Here is a 25543-nt window from a genome sequence, read left to right as displayed (position 1 = left end):
CAAAACAAAACCATAAAAAGATGAACTCATCCTGCCACTTGAAATCAAGCAAGACGGCATGAAGATAATAGTTGCACCCTCCAAAGTCACCTGAATCAGAGTCGATGTTGCAGTTGCTCTTGGTGTGCCCTGAGTTTCCCAGTCAGCTGTTGATCCCACAACAGATAGGAGTCTTCAAGAAGGCCATACTGCAGATTTTGGTGTACCACCAGTTCTCTCTGGCGTCCCTTCAAGCTCTAGAGAGCCATAGAGGTCTCTATTTTGACTACCGCCAGCTGAGCACCCTGTTACTCTCTGCCACCTTGGTACACGCTAGCAGGCCTTTATTATCTCAGATGAGAACTTTGACTACAGCACCATTGTTCCCAACAGTTTCTTCTGTGCGTACACTCACTCCACCTGAAGAACCCGTTCTAACACTCTTAGACCCCGAGCTGTGGTCCGCCAGTTCCAGATCCATATAGAACTATGACATTTTAATAGTGAATCCAATTGTCATTCAGCCCAATTCAAACCCAAGACCTCTACTAGAGCACCTCTATCGGCAGAGGATCCATTAAGTTTTACGATCTGAATATGACCCATTGCAGGAGACACCCTCGGTCTTCCAAAACACGGATAATGAGTAAGGGAAAGGATTGGTTTCTCCCTTGTTATACGTGCATGTAGACTTCTTAAAACGGAGCTAGACTTGACACTAGAACAAAATGCCTAATCTGCAGAGGCAATTCGAAAGACAGCTGAAGCATTAGTGCTGTAGTTGCCTACCACGGAGAGGAAAACAAATGTATTGACTGAGATTCTTTTAACAAAGGTCTTCTTCATCTGAGCCGTTACTGCTATGTAATCAAGCCCTTACAGCTACATGGGCCTAACCATGTTCATGTTTGCCAATTTTTTGACCTGTGATTCCGCAGTACGGAGCAGCTCCTGGTGATCCTGACTTTCTAACAAAGAACTGGACACTGAGTGTTCAATCTTCAATGCGTAGGATAATTCCTATTTACTTTCCGGTATGTGTTGTTACAGATGCCAGTCTTTTCAGCCTGCAACACAGCAGTGGTCACAGCACTTTCAAGGTGGTGACGGTAGTATTGGCAGCAATTGTGCAAGTCAGCAGGGACAGCCACTTTTGCATTATCCTTTCCCTCCTGCAATGGCTACTAAATCGCTTTAGTCTACCCTCTGTGACTCATACCTGGCCACCAGGAGACAGGATTCATCATTTCCTCCCTGACAGGAGATCCTTCACATCAGACAGGGGGGTCTAGCAGCTTGTTCAAAGGGGATACACCACGCCGTACACCCCATCGTCCGCCAATATCAGGGTTAATTTCAGAATACCATTCTGCAAAACCAATGCAGGAGGTCAGTCTTTGGCGCTCTAAATGTTCTATTAGTGGGTACTGGACTCGGAAAGGTGGACGGTTACCTTACAGCTTTTCTGGACCTCCGTCTGGCAAATACCTTTCTGAGAAAGGACACATTTAAAATGCTCACATTGGCACAGATTCTCTCCGCTTTGGACCCAGAAGATCAGATGAAGTCCCGGCACTTGCAGGGCACCTGTTTCTATACATACCCACTGTGCAGTTACCAGTGGCTCAAAGGTGGGCCAATAACACCTTCAATATGCCATGCTCCCCTTCAGCCTTACCTTAGACCATCTGGTGTACGCGTGAAAGTGTAAAAGTGATGTCACAGCCCATTTTCAGAAGTCAGGAGTACTCACGGCAATCGATTGTAGTCAAACTGTACTAGATACGTAAACTAAAGCGATGTTTGTAGTGTGTCTTGTAATTGATAGGTGTGCTTTTTCAATAATTATAGTCCTTATGCTAAAAAACATACTACTACATAACCATTTTAGGCAATGACAGCAAAGATATCAATGAAATGTCTTTCAAAAATAATATGATCAAATTTCTAATGGTTTATTTACAACTTGCAATTTAAAAACAGTAACACAAACATCTTTACATGAAAATTATGAAAACAATATTTGACTCTTAGTAGGCACACAATTGATGGCTCTTTAGGACATTACTGGAGGACAGAGTAAATGAAAAAGTAATCCAGAATTATAAATCCCTGGAAAGGCCCAAATTGTAACTTCATGCAAAATTTCTACAGCTTATTCACTGCTTAGATATCAGGGTGACAGAAACGTCGGCTGTATCTGTTGATTTCCTTAAGATGCAGCAACCAGGAACTCATTTGTGTTCTGCATATTACAGATTACAGAACCTGTAAATGCTTTTGAATATTATAGAGCCACTTATAATGATACATATCCTACACTGTTTATTTAGTTGGCTAATGTTTAGGGAGCATACATAACGCACGATCGAAGTAGTATGCTATTGTACCAGTAAACTATAAAGTTAATTGTGAAGTGGCCTGTATTCAGTGTTAGAAACTATAAATATGATCTACACTCCAAAGTGCAAGAGTCTGATCCAAGATTAAAATATCAAATAAAATATCAATTAACACTTTTAAAAACACATCCTTGCATAGTAATAGGTTGTTGCCCTAGAGAATTTCAATGTGATGAAATGAATCTTAGATCTTTACGAAAATCCAGAAACGATAACAGAACACCTTTTTAAATGAATGCGAGTGGGAGATGGACTAAATCAGTCAAGACAAACTGATGAACGTGAACGCAGCTGCTATACATATATACTAGATGACAATCCATTATAACACATGGTAAACATACACACCCAGGTAGTGTGGGGTTTCAGAAATGAAAAGCAGTCTTCTAGTCTTCAAAATAAAATATTTGTGTCAAAAACATACTTAAATATTTGGTAGTCATACATGCTCTACTGTTATGCATTTTAATTGGCAGTGATAACAATACTTACAATATGCAATCATATAGTCCAGTTTGCTTTTGTAAACAGAATAGCTGGGTGAAGAAAAGGGCAATTAGCTCTATGCCAGCAGTTCCTCTCTGTCAAGATGTTCATAGTACTTCAACCAACCCGCAAATCAAATCTTTCTTTAAATATTAATACCATCACATAGGCGTAGCCGTATATTCCTTTAGAACCTTAAACTTTGTAAAATCAATTTCATGGTGTTTCAATGATTAAACTCCACTATCAAAGTTTTAAAAGGTTTTAAAGAATACATTTTATTGTACAAGGTCTTTCATAAGTAATTTACACAACATGGTACATGTATGCACAGAGCTGGAGTCTTTCTCATCATTCAGGGTTTCTTTGCTGTTTCTTTAGTTTACAAACCTGAGTAATTGTTTTTCAGTCCTTGCTAACAGGTAAAAACTATTTTACAAAATTGTGCAATTTAAACGGTTTATATATATTATGTTCATTTAAGACAACACATCAGTAATGCCAACCCCAAAATGCAACACATCCTAATGCAATTTAACACTACTGAATTGCAAGTGTACCTTTTATCTTATAGGGATGAAAATCTGGCTCACTAGTGCTCATTCAAATGACTTTTAAATAAACAACTTTTATGAAACAATTTTTTTTATCCTTCCCTGCCCAGAATTTCAGTTGGTACGAACAATAAGGTAGGAGAACATTGTTATGGCTTGACATAAAATAGGAAACCCCATCAGAAAACAAAATAGTTAGCGTAGGTTAGTATTCCATTCAAACGTCTTCCTTATGTATCCCATTCTATGTGGTTGGTCTGGATGTCCACAATGTACATACACTATAAAACATTATGTTAGCTTTCCAAGGCATCAAGAATTTTCATAATTTGTTGCTTAATGACTTTGGTAGCCTCTCCTGCATTTGGAATTATATACCTTGAAAGGAAAAAGAAATAATATATAGTAGTTAGGTCTTAACAAAAAAAAAGCACCAACTTTCAAATCACTATTTTAGCAAAAGGCAAACAGAGAGTCAGATACAATTCAGTTCAGTCCAACTTGGATACTCTTATGCTCTTCTCAAACTTATACACAGTTGTTTACCCATACGTTATTGATAAAATGTCTTTTCGTCAACATCTTAAAATTGTTTCCTGTGAGCACACAAAGTTCAAATAAAAACTAAAAACCAAAGAATGCGTAATATAGTTTTGGTGCGTGTCGGAAAGGTAGACCTTGATCTCTATGTAGACAAGAGTGCCATCATTTAAGCCCAAATCACGCTACTTTGTCAAGCCCAGTTTGGTTCTAGCTTCAAACATTAAAGCCTCTTTTATCAAGATTATAACTCTTTGGTCCGCCAAGAAACACACTTGGTGGGAACAACCTACAATGCCATGGACCGATGGAAGTATAAGATGCTCGCACACACAGGATACACTTCGGGTTCCAGGGGAGTGGGAATACTAGTTCGAAAATCATTACCGCTCACGGTTCCCAAAAAATGGGCAGATGCAAGCGGTCGATATGTAGCTCTTACTGATACCTGGGAAAGGACAACTCTGAACATAATAAGTATGTATGTCCCTCCATGACTGCATGACCATACGCTCCCAGCATTGAGCTCCCGACTGCTTAGTCCCCTGCAGGAGAATAATTCATGGGTGGGGACTTTAATATGGCCCTCATTGATTTTGAGGACCGTTGGCGCCCTTGGGGGGGGTGGTGTCCCCAGGTCGCCCCTTAGCAGATTTTCTCTCTGCGCTCTGCCTCGTGGACACACTTAACCTCTCGACCCAACACTACACTTTTCACTCTAGGGCACATGGTAGCCTTTCCAGATTTGATTTTATAATTACTTTGGCTTATGGGCTCCCTCTATTTCACAAGGTCCGGCACTTGGCCAGAGGCATCCATGACCACTCAACGCTTTGGGCTGTTTATGGCTAGATACACTCCTGGAGCACATTGAGATACGCTCAATCCCTGGTAGCTAAAAATTCCCAGCATTAGGGAAGTACTTGTACAGACCACAGATTACTACTTCACAGAGAATGAGACATCTGTAGACTCAGCACAGACTTTGTTCTAGAGGTATCCCACAGTCATCAAGGGTCAGATACGATCATTAATACATGGTCACAAGAAGGATAGAAGGGCAGAGTTGGAGGCGCTGGAGCACGAGATCTTAGCTCTAGAGACTAAATTGACAGGTCCAGACAAAGTAGATATTAAACACACCCCAAACTTAAACAAAGACTATATAGAGACTTGGTAACTGAGTAACTGAGGTCACCAGAGCCCGCCAGAGGGCAATGCATCGAGTTTAATAGATGGGAGATTAAGCGGTAAAGCTCGTAGCGTGGCTGGATAGGATGGAGCGGGCAAGCCATTTGGTTTTGAACATTCACACAGAGGAAGGTCACTGGACGACAGATAGGCGGGAAATTACTGAAGCCTTCGCCTCCTATTATACCCAGTTTTACTCCCCAATGCGGACAGCTACGGTGGAAGAATCCCACGACCTACTAGTGGATATAGCACTTCCCACCCTTACAAGGGACGACATTAACATCCGAATATGCAATGTTAATGTTAATGTTAAAAAGACTTTTAAAGCGCACGTATACCTTACGGTGTCTTGGTGCTGAACTAGAGTAAGACCATTGAACGTAAATAAGGGGGAGATTATCATGAGAACAACCAGGTCTTTAGCTTTTTTCTAAAGGAAATGAGAGAATTAGCATCTCATGTCAGCGGGGAGAGTATTCCATAATTTAGCAGCACAATGAGAGGTGCTCCTACCTCCCCAGCACACAGTTTGAATTCTGGGGATTGACATAAGTTTGGTATTTGTAGACCTTAATTGTCTGCTTGGGCGATACCATGAAAAAAATTGTTTCAATGGTACCTTTCCTGTCCCGTTCAGAGTTTTATAGGCAAGACAGAGTACCTTAAATTTAACACGTTGCACCACAGGCAGCCAGTGTAGCTTCCGGATTCCTTCTTTAACAGATTGATGCCTAGGTATATTCAATAAAAGCCTTGCCGTAGCATTTTGCACCATCTGCAATTTCCTTAGGTGTTGCTTCTGTAAACCGATGTATAAGCTGTTACAGTAATCAAGTTTGGGCAACACCAAGTAGTCACAATTGTTTTCCTAAGATCATCTGGAATGTATGGTAAGACCTTTTTAAGTTTCTTCAATAAGTAGAAAGAAGCTGACATTGTAGCATTAGTTTGTTGCGCATAATTAAGTTTAATATCTATCAGCACTCCGAGGTTTTTGGCCTTTTTTACTGGTTCAGGAGTCTGTCCTAATTCAGTTGGCCACCACAGTCTATCCCAGTTTGGTTGGAGATTACCAAAGATAATCACTTCGGTTTTATCCGAGTTAAGCTTTAGACAGTGTCTTCCCATCCAAAGACTAATTTCCCTCATACAATGCTGAAATTGCAGTGCCGGGGCCAGCATGTTTTTATATGCTCCGACGACACTCTGAGTGTCGTCAGCATAGGATGTCAGATTGAAACCGAACGGCTGTATCAATTTCGCAAGATCAGACACATAGGCATTGAACTATAAGGGGCTGACGATGAGCCCTGGGGAACCCCACATGGCAGTACATATGGAGTAGCGTGATAATGGTCAAGGGCCAGAGTCTGTTTCCTATTCATCAGAAAAGATGCTAGTAAAGTAAGGGCCTGGCCCTTGATTCCCATGTCTTCGAGACGCATAAGCAAGGTACCATGGTGCACAGTATCAAAGGCCGCAGATAAATCGAGGAGAATCAGAACAGCGGCACCACCCTTATCCATTACTGCTCTGACCTCCTCGGTTGCCTTGATAAGGGCTGTCTCGGTACTGTACCCTGCACGGAATCCAAATTGGCCGGGATCAAGTAGCTCATTATCCTGCATAAACTGAGTACGTTGGTTGTTCATTATTTTCTCCACTACTTTAGCAGGAAAAGGGAGCCTAGCAATAGGGCGATAGTTGCTAGAAATGGAGTTGTCCAAATTGGCTTTTTTTAACAAAGGGAGGATAATTGCATCTTTCCAGATATTGGGAAATATCCCTGTCAAAAACATTTAATTAAAGATATTGGTCAAAATGGGACTTATCTCCCCTGATATGTCCTTGAGAACAGCAGGGGGGCAAGGATCCGAGGGTGATCCAGATTTAGTGTCCAGAACAAGCTTTTTCACCAGCTCACTAGACACTTGTGAAAAGGTCGACAACTCATTTTTATTTCTTTGAGTCTCCAAAATGGGAGGTTCTTTAGCTGCCGTGTTGGAGGTAATAATGAAGATATTATATATATCATTGACTTTGTTCCTAAAAGCACAGGCAATGTCGTCACATAAGGCTGCTCACGGATGCTGAGCTATTAGGAAGGGTAGTAAGCTTCTTCACCACCTGAAACAATTGTTTTGCAGAGTTTTTAGATGATTCTATTTGTTCAGTGAAGAAGATCTTTTTCTCTGTATGCAGCAAATTTTTATAATTAGCTAGAGCATGTTTATAGCTATCTTTTTCCTCTGCTTCATAGTTTATTCTCCAGCGCCTTTCCAATCTGCGACATTTTTGTTTTTCTAGATGCAAAGCTTCTGTAAACTAGGGGGCAGAAGGTTGATTCCGATTCCCCGAGTTTTTACCCTTTGGCACCGTCACCATAAAGGCATTGTTCAACCAGTTGGTATAGTCCTCTACTGCTTGATCCACTTGAGTACTCTGGTTAGGACGTGTCTGATTAAGTTGAAGTTCACGCATTTTAATATCGATCTTATTCCAAGCTTTAAAAGCTTTTCCCTGTACTTTAGTACTAATGACTTCTGGTATGATTTGGGAAGGGTATTCAAATAAAACCAGGGAGTGGTCAGACCAAGCAGTAGGGAGGGTATTTGTAGCAATCATTCCAGGGACTGATGAAAAAATACCGTCCAAGGTGTGCCCTGCCTGGTGTGTGGGTTTATGTACCAGCTGGGTAAGCCCCAGCGTACCTAACCTTTCAGTAAACATAGTGGTTCTTTATCTGACATCAACTCAAGATGAAAGTTAAAGTCCCTCAGGATAGTGAACCTTTTGATGGTAAGATGGGGTTCTAATAGGGAGTCTAAATTAGAAAGTAAATTGGACCTTGCCCCTGGGGGGCGATACACTAAAGTACCCCTAAAGGTGTTTTTTGGATTTAGTTCTAATGAGATATTCAATCCTTCATAGTGGGGATTGAGCACTGAAGTAAAAGTAGCTCTGAGGTGTTCGCGATAGATAACAGCAAGTCCGCCCCCTCTCTTTAAGGGTCTATCGGATCTAGATGAAACAAACCCACGAGGCACCGCGACCACAAAATCTGGGTCGGAAGATGGATCAGCCCATGTTTCTGTAAGAAATAATATATCCAGATTGTGTTGCATGATGGTATCTGCAATTTCTATTTTATGTTTGGCCAATGACCTCACATTAATCAGACCACAGCGACTCTTTCTTTGACTGGGGGCCTGAACTAATTTCGTAATAGGCTGTGTGGTAGCTAACACGCCTAGTTCTGTCAGATGTGAGCCAGGCAGCACGTAACCGCAGGGACAAGTAAATTGGGAAGGCCCTGCACCATTATCCAACCTGTGTCTAGAACAGCCTTGGGTTTGATTAGGCATATTTAGTATGTGCAGCTCCTTGCCAGTATAACGCATGACACCTGGGAAAACTTGGCTAGGGGTTGTGGCCCTGGGCCCGGTCCGGACGGGCTTGCCTTTGGCGCGCCCGCTGCGCGTCCTCTTCATGTGTAATTTATATCCTGTGGTGGCGGAAAGACTAGACGGCTCACCACAGGAAGTCGGAAATTCTGGCCGGCTGAGCCGCCGGACTCTTTCCGGATCACCTGTCCTCCGCACAAACAGCACACAGCTGCGGCGGACCGGGGCGTGATCGGTGCAGGAATAAGGTAAGGGTGACACAGTATAAGTTTACAACACTCTTCTTAATGTGCAAGACAGCAGTGCAACTGTAGCAATACAAAATGTAACGGTCACAGTAGGTTTTAAAAGAACCCCCCATACAAACAATCTATTTACGTAGCAGCAAGAAGATAGTTCAAAGCCACTCTATTAAAAGAACTGAACTCAGACAAGGCAATCGGCCCCAATGGTATGCCAACAGAACTCTTTAAGCTCACTGCTCAGAGATGTGCCCCGTACTTGTTGTGAATGTTTAAGAAAAGTAAAGATCAAGAAATTCTTTCTAGGAACCAGAGGTTGGCCAACATAGTCGTTGTAGGAAGGTGGATACCTGACTGTGGTTACCCCAGATTTTTTGCCTTGTGTTTAGCTGGTTTTCGACTTAGTTGGCCTGGGATCCTGCTAATCCGGGCCCCAGGCTATCAGCTCTCTCTATAAAATAGACTCCATGTACCTTGGGTACATAACTAATTGGATGTTGGGTCACCTTATGAGTCCCTGTACAGTGTACTATAGGTACCCAGGGCATAAGTGCACCCAAGGCCTACCAGGGGCTGCAGCATATCTTTTGCCACCCCTGGCTGGCCATCCAAACTGACACAACTGGCTGATCACTCAGCTAGGGCAAGGTCGTGTAATCACCCCTTGCTTACATATAGTATACCTAGGTCTAACCTTATATCTGGACACATATACACCTATAAGTCACTCCTATGGCAGGCCTTAACAATCCTGAAGGCAGAGTGCTTGGTTTTATGTTAGATGGTGCTCTAGCATGAGCTGAGCCTGTCTGCAGCTTTCGGAACCATGTCCTTATAGCTGTTCTAGAATATTGCCATACCATGTACTCTTAAGTGCATTATGTACCTCGCGGTCTGATGCTAACTTTGGTTTGGCTTTATCAAAACATGTCGTGTAAGGTGTCATACGCTTTGGAATATTACCCCCTCGCCAATTCTGGTGACGGGGGTAGCATTCCACCCTTCTAGAGGGAGAAGACATGTTACTTCCATTAATCCATTAATCAATTAATCAATTAACCAAAGCCTCAGCATCACAAAATGGATGCTGCTGCCACAGACACAAGTCTGACCTCCTGCTGCTGGGAGTCCTTCCAGCGAGGGAGGCTTGGACAATAGGTTTCCTGTCACAGGGAGGTGCTAGCACCACCCCAGGCAGGAGATAGTGGATTGGGGCAGGAGGGCTGAATGAAACGAGACACTGCCTGGGGCACACAAGGTGTCCCATGCATAGGCCAGTTCAAACCGGTGCTGGGGCACTCCAGCCCCAGCTCTGGCGTGAAACTAGACAAAGGGAAAGGGGTGTAACCAACCCCTTCCTGGGTCCCACCCATAGGAGGGACCTAGCAGGTAATCCAGCCCCTAAAATTTGGTATATAGGTAGGAGCTGAGTCCCAAGACTTTAGATAATCCTGACTGAAACTCTGATAAGAAACTCTGGACCCTTCGAAATCCTACTCGACTTAGAAGACAGAAGAATCTCCCTTGCGGTCAAGGAACGACCACCCTGTGCAAGCAGGCACCATCAAGCGCTCAACGGTTTGCTATGACGTTGCTCCCGCCGGAGCTCGAACGACAGAGCCTGACAAGAACCGGACTTCCAGACATCCAACAGCCCAATCCACAGCCACAGCAAAGCTGAGACCCGTGGAGGCGATGAGAGACGTGGACCGGCCCATCTTGGAAAGCCAGCAAAGTGCTTTCCGTGCAGCTTCTGAGGCACCTTCGAAGCTGTGCATTGGGGATTGAGAAGTCCCAGCCCCGAGCATCCTTTGCACCGAAGATCACCTCTCCACACTCACCGAGTGCTGTGTGGGGCCCTTTTGCATTTTCCTGCTCGACGCATCTGTCCGGTCACTTTCCCGTTGGCTAGTAGCCTCTGTGACGACGAACCTTTGAATTTTCAACGCTGGTCTGGTTGCTCCAGACTGGCCCTTGCTCCCCTGAAAAGGAGCAGCCCATCAGACCTTGCTGGTCTGATCCAGAGGCCATCTTCGATTCCTGCGTGGGTTGCATTTGCCAAGGCCTGTTGACTCCGAATCGAGAACCGACACCGCGAGCCTTCGTGGGACAGTCCGTGTCCAGCACCTGGTCGTCGTTGACACCTCCTGGTCCACGTGGCAGCGGAGACAATCTTCACGACAGCACCTGATCGCATCCCGACATCGCCTGGTTCCTTCCTGGTTCCATCCTGGTCACTGGCTAGTGACCCAGACTCTGTACCCTCTGCTTTCAGGTACTCTTCATCCTTGATCCACCCTTGGATCCAACCGGACTCTTCTCTCCTGGTCACCTGCAGCATCTTTTCTCCAAGGCTCCATAGAACTCCACGACAAAACCCAACGCACTTTGACACCTATGCACCCGCTTCCTGTGGGTGAGGTAACGCGAGTACTGCGGTGCTCCTGTAGAGGTTTACACCCCTAGTGTCCTAGTTTCAAGTGGTTAGTTTCTAGTCCAGTCGGAAGACTCCTAAAAACTCTAACTTTCTGTCTTTACGCACCCATTGACTTCTATGTGTGCACGCGTGTGCATTTAGACACTGCACCCGCATCCTGTGGGCCTCCTGCTCCCTAACAACTGTTAGTCCAGTGTAGCCCCAGCGATTCCCAAGGCCCTAGGCCTTACCATTGTTCGTGACGTGGTTCTTAAACCACTATTTTAGTATATGGTTTTACGGGCCACCAGGGCCTACCCATATTTGTGCAACTTTTGTATGTTATATTAAGTTACTTGTTACGCGCTTGTGCTCATGTGCTCATAAAGAGTTTGGGGGGTTGTTTAGAAATAAATACATATATATTTTGAATATATAACCTGTGTGGTGTCCTTTCATTTGGTATTAAAAGGATTGCATATGGTAAAACAGCTGGCTTCACATGCCCTCTTGAGTTTAGCCTAAGACTGCTTTTGTCCATGCTACCCCTAGGATAGCTGGTCTATAAGGTTGACTTTACAACCATCACCATAAGGGTTGTTTGGACTGGTGCAAGGTGCACACTTGAATAGAGAACATTAAATACCAGGCCAACTTCTCACAGTCGTTATACGTGAGGAGGGCAAACCGCCGGATGACTGTGCTTCGTATAGACTGATTTAGCTCCTTAACGCCAAAGTAAAAATATTGGCCAAACTCTTGACTTCTAGATTGATCAAATTATTGCAAGACTAATCCATCCTGATCCATACGGCTTTATTCCAGGGCGTTGTACTGCTCTTCATCTTTGGTGGCTCCATGGAATACTTGATCACACTGGCAGAATTCAGGAGGACGCTTTATTCCTCCGGTTAGACACCTGTACGGCTTTCGACACTTTTAAGGTGGCCCTTCTTTTTGAAGTATTGACGAGGATGTGCTTCAGCCCTAATTTAATAGCATGGGTAAGACTCTTCTACACTGAGCCCCTAGCACAGGTACCTGTTAAGGCGGGGGGATTCTCTCCACTCCTCTTCTCTCTCGTTCCGGAACCCTTGGCAGCCTGGATCAGGACAGATTCACTGATCCACAGTTTCCAATAGACTTCGAAATGGGAGGAAATAATTTTGCTCAATGCAGATGACATTCTGCTGTATGTGGAAGGCCACCAGTTCTCTCTTGACAGAATTATGCTCATACTCACCCTCTATGGTCGGTATTCGAGATATGTGATTCGAGATTGGATGAAAACTATATAGGCCAGCGCCTGAATTGCCACCAGGGTTTGAAGTGCAGATAGTCTTCGATGGCTTCTGCTACCTCGGTATCTTTTTTAGGGCCAACATGCCCAATTCTATGAAAAAAAAACTACCACTGTCTCTGACGCGACTTAAGAGCGATGTGCAGTACTGGAGGTCCCTACCATTGTCTTTACTTGGTTGGGCTGTGTTATTTGAAATGATGGCCCTGCCTCGTTTCCTTTATGCACTACATAATACACAAACCATACCCAATCCGTGCGGCCTTATTTCAGGTTATAGAGTCAGCCCTCAGAATGCTGCTTTTCGATGAGGAACCAGCACGCATAGCACTGAACAAACTCACTGGGCCGCTCAATGGGTACATCTCCCCTCTATACTACACGACACTTGACATTCCAGGGACCTACAGTGGTCAAGGTTAAAATTTGGTAGCATACAGTCTCGGCCCTGGGATGGAAGGGTAAAATAACCCAGGCCACCCTTTTGTGGTATTCTGAAGCATTGGGTATCCTGGGTAGGCAACCCGAGTTTGACATGTGGGATCTTATTGGTCTTTCCAGGGTGGGTGATCTATGGTCTCTGGGAGATGTTTCATTTACTACCAAGACCTTCTATTACCTGCTGGTTCGACAAGCCCTCTGAGCGGTACTTCCTCCAAGAACAGGAACTACCTTAATCCTTCCGTTTGGAGGACAGACTACTTAACTTAATGCCCAACAAGGCAATTTCACTCACATACTACTGACTAACAATTCCCTTGACACTCTCCATTGTTTGCGGGAGCACTGTGACCTAGATTTGGGAGGTTTAGAGGACAACAAATGGCCCTTGCCTCCTCAAATGAGATAGCGATTACCTCTGGGTTTCGCTTAGTACTGCTCAAGATATTACATAGGACCTACTATGCCGGCACCACCATGGCAAAAATGGGTAAAGCAACAGATGCGAACTGCTGCTGGCAGTGTGGACAGCTGGGTACCTTATATCATATAATTTGGGATTGCCCAGCTGTGCAGTTCTATTTGGAGTCCGTGATAAATTGTACGACTAGCCTGTGCCCCAGTGAGATGCCATTCTCAGCCATGTGGTGCTTGCTCAATACTTGGGACGTAACTGATGTGAATCGTATGGAGTGAACCTGGATAATCTGTGCTTGGCTATCGCCAAGAGGAATACTGCTTGATTGTGAGGGGCAGAGACGAACCATGTCACAGAGACTGGAAGTAAACATGGACTTGAGCATGGTAGCTGAAAAGGTGGCTCATGAGGGCAGGGGTTGTCCTAAAAAGTGGGTGAAAATTTGGGGCTACAGAAATGATTATAGTGGTGGCCCTTGTATCTCAGGCGAGTGCAAATGTTTCCTTCTTAACAACTACATTATTAATGCTCCAGCGACTGTGCAGAGGAGCAACTGATGGTAAATGTGTCTGACGTATTGATGTTCTGATGCTTAGTGGCTATCGACTGATCTATGATTGTGATGTAGTGTGATGCACTGACCTATTTATCGCATTATATCACTTAATAAAAAGATCTTTAAAAAAAAAGTTGGTAGCTCTTTTTCTGACAAGGTCTACCTCCAAAAGAAACCTGACAAATCGATAGAAAACCTGGATTTTACCCTTCGTAATTCCAATGTCTGAACTTTATAAATCTACTAAAAGAAACAATTTAGATCAAAATTTGAACTATATCTAACAAAACTGATATTTTGATTATAATGGACTCCAGTAAAACTAGAGAGAATTGGGCTGTGTTTATTAGATAACAGCTGACCATATAATTAGGATACAGGTACGCTTGGGCATCCAATTTAGACATATAGAGTTAATACATTCTATACTGATCTCCTGGATAATATCGATTTTAAATACATCTCCATTGATTGAAGGGGTTTAAGGTGGCATACTGGCTATCAAGTCCACCCAAGTCCCCACAGCACATTCTGGCAGATGTAGTGCAAAATATTCCATTCTCATTGTAAGTAGTGGTTGCTTGAATGTCCAAAAGCAGCTTTTGCTGTAGCTCCTCATGTGAGTTTTAAACTGACTTTCTCTTCAGATATGCTAAGTCTCCATGTTGGTTGGTGGGGAACATAATTTGCTACAGGATCCAGTAAGCAACTTGACCCCAGTCACAACATGTCCATTACTGCTGCTGTTCCATTTAATTCCATCTTCAGCTAAGTTGCCCAAACCACAAAAAAACTGGTTATGTGATGGATTCGCTATAAATTGCTAAAGAGACTGATGAGGGGGGGCGTGGCCACGGAGGCAACCAAGAAGGCTGCCTCTGTTTGAAGATCCGCCGGTCGGGCTTCCAAATATACATTTAATTATGGGATAATCCACTTCTGAGCCCAGCAACATTCATCCATCCTGCAGCGGTCCAGATTTGTTGCCCTCTGGCGCCCGGGCGATGTTTGGGGAGGGCGTGAGGAGCGAAAACGGCGGAGGTGATCGATGGCCTCGTTGCCCTTCCCGTGGAATCCCTATCTGCGCGCGGCCGGACGGTAACTGCCGCACCTGTGGTGCTCTTGCTGCGTTCTGCGCCCGCTCGTGGAGCTCGGTGCGCCCTCTCTCTCTCCCCTGTCCCGCTCGGGGTCGGGCCGTGTTGCTCCCGGTCCCTTGGAAGCGTTCGCGGCTCTCAGGCCTTCGGCGCCGTACCTGACCGGGGCATTGAGTTGCGGTCCTGCCCGGTGGCCGGGGGTCTGGGCTTGGTGTTCTGTGGGCCGCAGTTGCGGCGGCGGGCGCTGCGGGTGTGGGTGCCCCCCCCCTGCTTTGTGGCGGCCCCCCCTGTCCCTCACTGCCTTCACCCCAGCCGTGGCGCTCTTTTCCTCGCCTGCCCTCCTGGAATAAGCTGGCTACCAAGGCCCGGTGGTCCCTCGGACATGAAACACGTCTTTGCTTACTGATCTCCCTGAGCTCACCACCTCGGCCAACTAGTGGATATGGCTGACGAATATCGTTGTTATAGGGGGACCTGGGTGACTGTCCTGGGGTTGTATTGGGGCGAGTCTGCTGCCCCCCACTGCGGAGCCATTTTAGAGTCACGAGGCAATCGCCGCAGGGACTGACGCGGCATTTTACTTCCACCACTTGGCCTCTGGCATTGCGCCATAAACGTCTCCTGACTGGTCAAGGGATAAATCACGAACCTAGGTGCTGACCTTATTTGCCTTATCACAGGTGCTCCCTCGATACCATATTGGCCGACTGCACCCCTACCACTGCCTCTGCCGGTTACTCGAATGTGATGGTGAGTGCTCCTTCGCTGGACCTTGCTTCCCCTCTGCTGTGCGAAGTCATCGGTCTCTGCCACGTTGCTGACCCACCGCTGCCTATCACCCCCCAGCTTCCACCATGGGGAAAAAGATCCAATTCAACGTAAACTCAGTTTTGATATAGCCTCCCTCCTCACCACTGATGCCCCTCCCGACTCCTCCACGGGCGCTATAGAGTCTACTGACCGGGATAACGCGACTTCTTTGGTCACTGCCATGATGAGTGAGATGGGGGCCGGTTTCAAGTCGCTGGACAGCCGATTCGACAGCCTCAAACAAAAACTGGCTGACATGGGGTCTAAGGTGCAGGCTCACGACTGACGGTTAGATGTAGTGGAGTCCAGAGTCTCGGACATAGAAGACAGCGCATCAAAATCATTGAAGCGGCTAGAACGTGCCGAAAAAATCCTCCAAGAAGTAGCCATCACGAACGAGGACCTTGAAGCGTGTAGCCGACGCAACAATATCCGTATCCTTGGCGTGGCACAGACGACATCAACTGGACGCATGGATATCTTCATGGAAAAACTACTCATTGACCTGTTCATCAGAGAGGTGTTCACGCAGGGGTTTGTGGTGGAGCGAGCCCATAGATCTTTGGGACCCCGTCCTAGCCCTGGCCTACCTCCACGCCCCATCATTGCAAGACTCATGAATTTCCGTGACCGCGATGCTGCTCTTCGTGCTGCGCGTGAGAAGGGTCAGATACAGTGGCAGGGCAGCACCTTGTCTCTTTTTCCAGACTTCACTTTTATGGTTCAGGAGGCACGACGAAAGAACAATGGTGTCAAGGCTACCCTGAGGAACCTGGGCCTTAAGCATGGTATGCTCTATCCAGCACGACTAAAAGTGGAAGTTGCCGCAGGTTCCGCATTTTCGACACCCCCACGGAGGCGCAAGAGTTTTGCCAGAACTATAAAAAACATGGGTCGAGTGCAGCTGTTGCTTCCGGTTCGCTTTCTCCAGTACAGGGCGATTCACAAAACAGCGTAGAACTCTTCACAGACCAGTGTACTGGCTGACGATCCATTATTTCATATCCTTTTACTTTTGCGGTGTTGCATGATTACGTACATTCCTGGTTCATTCGTGACTTGACATATGGGTCTGCCTGACTGACGTGGCGTTGCTGCCCCCCACGGCAGATACCTTTGCTTTCTTGCTTTTTGTGGGCTTCTTTGAAATTGTTTATTGCTTTCCCAATTGGTCAGTGTCATGCATATTATTACGTTCCGCTAAGAGATTGCAATGGGTTTGCCTCTTGGGGGTTGACAAGAGGCTGGGTGGTGGGCGGGGGGCGGGTTTTGTTTTGTTTTTTCTCATTTATGATTGTTGCATCGTTTATCATGCCTTTGAGTTGAGATGGAGTAGCACACAGTTCAGATTATCTTTGATATTGTTTATCACATGGCCAAGTTAGGCCTTCAGCTCGGGTCATCCGGGCTTTCGTTGATGTCCTGGAACACTCGGGGGCTGAACAATACTAAAAAGTGTAAGCAAGTCTTCAACTATATCACTAGACACAATGTTGACATCGCCTTTTTACAGGAGACACATTTGTCCCCCTCAAACTCCTCTCAGGTCGCCAGAAGATGGGGTGCTCACCGTTTTTTTTCTCATTACAGTAGATACTCAAGAGGAGTAGCCATAATTATACACAAACGAGTGCCATTTGCTCTTTCCAATAGTATCATTGACAAAGAAGGCCGATATCTGATAGTCACGGGGACCCTTATGGGACACAAGGTCACATTGGTTGGGATCTATGGCCCCAACTTCGTTTCCCCTTCTTTTTCCCAAGATCTACAGGTGCAACTTTTCACGCTCGATCCTGGATTGTTAATTGTTGGAGGGGACTTTAATTTATTGATGAATCCCACTAGGGACAGTACGTCCTCTTCCCCCGACACTAAAGCTAGATCACGCCCAGTCCTGCTTGATATATGCACACACTTCTCCTTAATTGACACAGAGGCAAGGCTACACCCACAGCTTCCTGACTATACCCACCACTCTGGGTTTCACAATACCTGAACCAGAATTGATTATTGACTCCTCTCCCCTGGGGTTGCTGGTTGGGTTGAGAACCATCTCACGCTCCCTTGCACGCTGTCGGACCACTCTCCAATAGTTCTTAAATTGAAGGTCCCCAGATTGGGTGGATATGAGAGACCGTGGCGATTTCCCGGGAGATCACTAGCTGACCCCGTTTTTACTGAGGAAGTTCGACAAGCCATTGAGGAATATTTCGACCTCAACACTGGGTCTGTTGATTCTTGGGCAGTTCTTTGGAAAGGGTTCAAGGCTACCATTCGTGGTGTCTGCATTGCCAAACATGTTGGTGTTTTAAGAGACATCCGCTCCACACTGTCTCGTGTTGAAAAGGACATCGCTGCACTAGATAGGGAACTATTCGGGAATCCCTCCAGTGAGAAGGAAGCCAGACGTCTGTCGTTAATGATGAAGTTTAGAGACTAAGCAGACAAGGAACTGAAGTTTCTGACCAAACAATGCACGGCACGGCAGTATGGGGAAGGCGACAGACCCGGCAAACTATTGGCACAGTTGCTTCGCTCCCCTTATAACTCGTCTTATATCACAGAGATTGTGGGTCCACAGGGTGATCTACTTCATTCCATGCCAGAGATTTGCAATACCTTCTTGTCCTATTATAAAACCTTATACACATCCACACTGTCAGAGGACCACGGGGATCGAGGAGACTACCTCAACGAGATTGCTATGGTCCATCTTGAAAAACACATGCAGGAATTTCTAGCTACAACCATCACTCAGGACAGCATAGTTGAAGCTATTGAGGCGTTAAGAGGTTCTTTGGCGCCAGGCCTAGACGGCTTTTCTGCGGAGTTCTATAAGATCTACAAAGAGGCCTTAGTCCCGCGCTTAGTGGAAGTATATGCTGAGGCACTTGAAACGGGCTGTCTGCCTACCACGTTCAGAGCGGCGGTCATCATTCTTCTTCCCAAGCCAAGCAGGGACGCCACATTATGCAGCTCATTCAGACCTCTCTCTTTGCTAAACCTCGACTACAAGATTCTGGCTAAGGTTATCGCCATTCGGCTTTCATTGCTGATGGAGTCTATCATATCCCCGGCACAGTCTGGATTTGTCCCACATCGCTCCACTTCTCTGAACCGGAGGACCCTATTTTCTGTTTTACATCGAATAGACCCATCCACACCGGCCGCCGCGATCCTTCTCGACGCTGAGAAAGCGTTTGACTCTTTGGAATGGCCCTTTTTCCTGTCCATCATGAGACGCATGGGCATGCCAGACTGTTTTGTCTCTACAGTGGCACTATTATACACTGCACCTACGGCCAGATTGCGCCTTAATGGCACCATCACTGAGCAGTTCTCCTTATCCCGTGGCACACTTCAGGGATGCCCCTTATCCCCGCTACTCTTCATCCTGGCGATGGACCCTTTGGTCCGCCATTTTCAAGAAAAGCATCTATACCGGGGGCTCCATTTCCGTGCTGGTCCTCTTTTGATATCTCTATATGCGGACGACACGATCTTATATGTCAGAATGCCTCACATTAATCTTGAACCTCTTATTTTGGAAATAACTTGCGTCGGCAAATTCTCGGGTCTTCGCATCAATTGGCACAAATCGGTCATCTTTCCGCTCACCACGAGCACTACAGCATGGAATTGCTCTTTCCCTCTTGAATGGAGTCGCGACTCAGTCAGATATTTGGGGGTCCATATCCATCTGGACACCGCCGCCATCATTAGACTAAATTATGGTAGCGCGGTTGGTTTACTAGAGAGCCAGATTGAGAGGTGGATACGCCTCCCTCTATCTATCGCAGGGAGAATTGCCATAATTAAAATGGTTGTACTTCCTCGCTTTTTATATCTTAGTCAATAACATCCCAATTCCTCTCACCAAGAATTTATTCTCCCAATTGCGTTCCTTGTTATTGCGATTAGTCTGGGGTGACAAAAATCCGCGAGTCACCTGGCGAGTTTTAACTCACATATGAACGAGGCGGCTTTGGTGTTCCTGATTTTTATCTTTATTTTTTAGTTGCACAATGCTCATATGCGTACTCTTGGTTTCACCCAGATGCCCGCATTCTGTATATGAAACCTGAAGCGGATTTGGTCCTTCCTGGACTCCTGTCCACTGTTCTTCCTAAGGGCTTCCCACGAGACCCGCTGGATATACAGATTGTCTCGTCAACCTGCTGGGCCTGGGATAGATTGCACAGACTTATTGGCCTGGACCAATTGTATTCACCGGCCCTTCCTTTGCCCAATGCTTCTTGGCTCCCGATCACCGGGGAATCAGTAGTTAAACACACATTGGCCACATTCCACATTCACACCATTGGCGACCTCTTTCCTGAGGGCCATGCTTTGTCTACATCTGAAGACCATCGTTTCGTTGACCGCTCATTCATGGACTCCTTTGTCTTGACTAGATTACGATCCATGTTGCAGGCTTCGTTTCTTACATTTCCACTTGCCCCTGGGGCTGCTCCCCCGCTTACACTCCTCATCCAACACCAATCGGGAACACACCTAGTTTCTACATTATACAGAATGTGCAGTGTTTCAACTCCCACCCTAGACGCTAAAGTACGTGTTGCTTGGGAGGGGGATCTGGGAAAACCCATCTCCGACGATCAATGGGTACAGTGCTGCAGAGCTACGAAGGAAGTTTCCCTAAACAGTAGACACAAACTCATCCATTTTAAATTCCTCCGCAGGCTATATCACACTCCAGCACGTTCACACAAAATAGACCCTAGTCGTCCCCACCAATGCCCCAAGTGCAATACCCCCTTCGTCGACTTCGCCCACCTCTCTTGGACCTGTCCCCTTTTGCATGATTACTGGTCTCAGATACACCACACTTTCAGTGACATGTTATGCTTGAACTTGATCCCCACCCCAGAAATTGCGTTGCTGGGCTATGTTTCCAACTTCCCAAGCACTTTTCGAAAACTTGCAGCATTGGGATTCCTGCTGGAAAAGAGGGAGGTTGCGTTACTCTGGTGTGATAGACGGCCTCCGAGATTGAAGTCGTGGCTCAGGAGTATGGCTTTTGCAATATTAATTGCGTGGAGTACTCGACACAGGTCCCCAGTCCGTCCCGTCCCATTGATATTTGGGGGCCATACCGCTCCTACATTGCTAAGATCACTGCTGAACGTCAGTCTCAGCTAGAAAGCCACCATAGTTCCGGAAGGAGTGGGCTGAGGTGTTGTGCATTTCTATAACCATGCATCTGTATTTTATTTGTTCGATTGGCTTTTCCTTTGTTCCCTGCGGCCCCACTAACTGTTTTGTTGACACATGCGGGATGTCATATCAACGTGATTATGTATGCCATTGTTGTGCCGCTTTTGTGCTTCCATCTTCCCTTGCTGAATTATATGCCCCTCATGTAACTCCAATGGTTAAGATCACTGATTCTCAGTGCCTGAACGCCACAATGTGTTTTAATATGTGTTATATGCGCATGCTCTCCTCCTCTGACATTATTTACATGCTATATGATGAAACAAAAGGTACATCATTGTTTTCTTATTTGGAAAATGAAAGTATTATTTTTTTTTTAAAAGAGACTCCGATGAGACTGCTGAGTGTGCGCGCTAGACACTGTGATTGCTGCGTGTTTTGTAAACATTCTTATTTTTAAAATACAAACTACTGGTTTTAATAGCGAATTTGCACAGCCTTCTGTTTTAAATAAATAATCTGCACAGCCTATCTCGTTAGTGAGCCCGCCCAATCCATCCCAGCTGAGTGCCATTGTGTGGAGGGCGGGGCAGAGCGTGTCACAGGGCATTAGAGCATCACTTCCGGTCTAGTGGGCAGAGGAGGAGCTTCCCGCCTGCTCCCCTACAAGAGAGCAATGTGTATGCGGCTGCGCAGCAGGCGTGCCAAAGGCAATCCCGCCTGCGCCTGTCCACGCCCGACCGGGTCCAGGGGCCAGTACCTCTGGTTCTATGGGTGCACAAGACAGGATCAAGTACTCAGCTGAGGAGCTATTTAGATTGTCAAAGCCCTCAGGCACAGCATGCAGGCATAAAATAAATGTAGATAGCATGGCACTAATATGCAGGCATTGTAATATGGCACTTGCGTTTAAAACCCAAAATACCAAGGAGGGCAAGCTACATTTAGCTTTACTAAACTGCAGGTCATTGGCCAAACACAAGCATGAGATCCACAACTTATTAAGGGAAAGATCATTGGATGCTCTATTCCTGACCGAAACCTGGCTTAATAAGAATTCTACCCCTGTGTACTAGACATAATCCCTAAAGAGTATATGCTAGAAAGGCAAGATAGGGAAGGTCAAAAGGGCGGTGGAATTGCTATAATCTATAAAGCCGCAATAAAGTGCGAAATCAAACAAGCAGGCCTAAACAATTGTGAGGCATTCTTATTTACCCTATCCACGGAGGTGGATAACACCATAGCTGGCTTTCTAATCTACCATCCACCAGGCCCAACAACGCAGTTTATGGCGAGCCTGGAAGAGAAGGTAGTACACCAAGCTCTGAGATATAAACATTTTCTGGTGCTAGGAGACCTAAATATACATTTTGATGACAAGCAGAACCAAGAAATTTGTGCAGTATGCAAGGACCTGCTGACACTGAATCTAGCACAAATAGGGGAGACACAAACAGTAAAGTTTATACGGTCAAAATAGAAAGTGCCAGTAATTCCCACAAAGAAACGTTCACAATTGTGAAGTCTCTTAAAACACATGAAGCGAGAAAGGACATAACCACCATAGAGAGCTGTCATAAGGTGGCAGAATTTTTCGCAAATAACGTAACAAAAATATACGACACCTTCCCAATAGAAGTACAGCAAGGAACCAGCTCAGCCCGTGTAAGCCATACAAACTTTGCAGGAGTAACTCTGGATGAATTTAAGATCCAGGAAATAGAAGAACTCAAAGCCACAGCAAAAGGAATAAAATCTGGTTCTTCTTTAGACCCAGCTCGACCAGAGAAAGTAATAGAGGGAGCAGACGCGATCTTGCCGTACATCGCGGAACTCAACCTATGTTCCTTTCAGACTTGGGTGGTCCCTACCCAATGGAAACAGGCCATTGTCACTCAAAAAGAAATCATTGTGGAACACACAGTATTAGAAAATCTACGCCCTATCTCATTATTACCGTTTGTGGCTAAAATGGCAGAGAAAATCACCAATAAACAACTGGTGGACCACATCAATGCGAATGATTTACTGCACCAATCTCAGTCAGGTTTTAGAATAGCGCACTCCACGGAGTCAGCACTACTTATGGCCACAGAAATGCTGAGAAAATATGCTGCCGAAGGGCAAACGGCCGCACTGATCCTGCTGGATCGCAGTGTGGCGTTTGACACCGTTTAGCACAAATTGCTTCTTCTAAGACTAGAGGCATGTGGCATCAGGCGGAATGCTCTGAAGTGGATGACATTGTTTCTCTCCGAACGGAGCTTCCAATTTGCACAACAGACACACCTATCTGAGAGCTTTCTTCTGCCCCAGGTGGTTCCACAGGGATCAATTTTGAGTCCCACTCTCTTGATCTTACGCGGATGACACGAAGTTAATCATACTGCTGTCTCAAGATAAAGATCAGGCAGCAATCCGCTTCGCCAAATGTTTAGATTGGATGTCAGATTAGATGTCAAACCATTGCACAAGTTACTACTTGTGTAACAATAGATCTGTAAGAGACATTAGTTTGTTATAGACTCCTTACCTTAGAATATCCCTAGGCATAAGACTGGATCTGGGAAGTTTTTGCTAGCAGTACCCCTGCACGTCAGTAGGTTGCGTCCTGCGGCTCTGCGTCCGTCGCTGCATCGTATGCGCCAAGATGACGTCACAGAGACTACTTAGGCGCCACCCATGCACGCTGAAGTCAGTTCTGAACACGACTTCCCGCGCCAGGAAGGCAGAGCCAGGCAAGATACTGACCACTGGTGCATTGAAACTAGGGCCTTGAAAGGGATGACCTTAACCCTAGTAATCAGGTTGCAGAACGGGGAGGATGGGAGGGGCGGTAAGGAATCTATCACTGACTAATGTCTCTTACAGATATATTGTTACACAAGTAGTAACTTGTGCATCTGAAAGACAAGTTAGTGATAGATTCTTTAACTTAGAATAGATACCCCAGCAATACCAACCCCGGGGGTGGGTCTGAGAACAAGATTACATCAGAAAGTCACAGAGAACAGAATGGCCAAAGAAGCCGTCTCTCTGGACTTGACTGTCAAGGCAGTAATGCTTGGTAAACGTGTGCAGCGAGGCCCAAGTAGCTGCCTGACAAATGTCCTGCAAGGGAATGCCGCGTCCCAAGGCAGTAGTGGCTGCTGTTGCCCATATGGAATGGGCACGCTGCCCCACAGGAGGCTCCTTCTTAGTCAAGGAGTAACAGGCCTTGATGCAGAGAATGACTCACCGACAGATGGTCTGCTTGTGCACGGCCCAACCTTTTTTGGCACCCACGTAGCCAACAAAGAGCTGGTCATCCACCCGGAACTGTTGTGTGCGCATCAGATAGAAAGAGAGCGCACGTTTTGTTTGGGTCCAGACGGTGGCGCCTCTCTTCCTCTTTTGAAGGATGCAGAGGCGGAAAGAAGGTGGGCAAAGTGATGGTCTACCTGATGTGGAAGGGTGTAAGAACCTTTGGCAAAAAAGGACGGGTACGTAAAACCACCTTGTCTGGATGAACAGAAAGAAAAGGAGATTTTGAAGAAAGAGCCTGGAGCTCACTCTCTCTTCTGGCAGAGGTGATAGCAACTAGGAAAGCAGTCTTTAAGGTGAGAAGACGTAAAGGACAGTTGTGAAGCAGCTCAAAGGGAGCGCACATCAAATAAATAAACACAAGATTCAAGTCCCACTGAGGCATTATAAACGGAACCGGAGGGAACGTGTGGGTAATGCCTTTCAAGAAACGACTAACAACAGGGGACTTGAAAAGAGAAGGCTGATCTGGAAGCCTTAAGAAGGCGGAAATGGCCAAGAGATAACCCTTGATAGTGCTCAGAGCAGAGCCCCACTGGGCCAGAGAAAGGAGGAACAGAAGAACTTCTGAAAGAGGGGCAGAAAGGGGATCCACAGCCTTCGCTGTGCACCATGCCACAAATGTATTCCACCTGCAGGCGAATACGGTTTTAGTGGGGGGTCGCCTGGTTGCCAAGATAACATCACAGACTTCGGCAGGAAGGTCAAAAGCTGTCAACTGTCGCCGCTCAATCTCCACGCATGGAGGTGGAGGCTGGACAGGTTCGGGTGGAGGACCCTTCCCTGCTGCTGTGACAGAAGATCCTCCCGAAGAGGCAGTCGGATTGGGGAACAGATTGCCATACTGAGTAGCTCGGGATACCAAAGTCTTCTTGCCCAATCTGGAGCCACAAGAATGCCTTGGGCCCGGTCGCGCCTGATCTTCAGCACTCTGGGCAGAAGTGGTATAGGCGGAAAGGCGTACAACAGACCGCAACTCCACTCACGACGAAAAGCGTCTCCGTGCGAGTGCCGCTTTGGAAATTCGCGCAGAATTAATGACATTGCACGTTCTCTTCGGTGGCGAATAGATCTAACCAAGGCTCTCCCCACTACAGGAAGAGACCTTGCACCACTTCGACGGTCAGACGCCATTCGTGATCCAACATGCATCTGCAGCTGAGTTTGTCCGCCCTGGTGTTCAGAGAACTTTCCAGGTGTTGAACCACCAGAGACATGCC

General features: G+C 46.1%; 1 protein-coding gene across 4 annotated transcripts in view; it reads right to left on the bottom strand.

Annotated features, from left to right (window-relative positions):
• Positions 1-1913: 1913 nt before the first annotated feature.
• Positions 1914-25543, bottom strand: part of TBC1D23 (TBC1 domain family member 23) — a 656146-nt gene continuing 632516 nt past the window's right edge. For all 4 annotated transcript variants that reach the window (XM_078657742.1, XM_078657744.1, XM_078657743.1 and 1 more), the window contains one exon: positions 1914-3799. In XM_078657742.1, the coding sequence (XP_078513868.1) occupies positions 3718-3799 (82 nt within the window). In that variant the 3' untranslated portion in view covers positions 1914-3717. The remainder of the gene's footprint in view (positions 3800-25543) is intronic.

The sequence above is a fragment of the Lissotriton helveticus genome, chromosome 8, assembly GCF_964261635.1.
Source record: "Lissotriton helveticus chromosome 8, aLisHel1.1, whole genome shotgun sequence".
In the NCBI taxonomy this organism is placed as follows: domain Eukaryota; kingdom Metazoa; phylum Chordata; class Amphibia; order Caudata; family Salamandridae; genus Lissotriton; species Lissotriton helveticus.
This window is presented reverse-complemented; position numbering and strand designations above follow the sequence as displayed.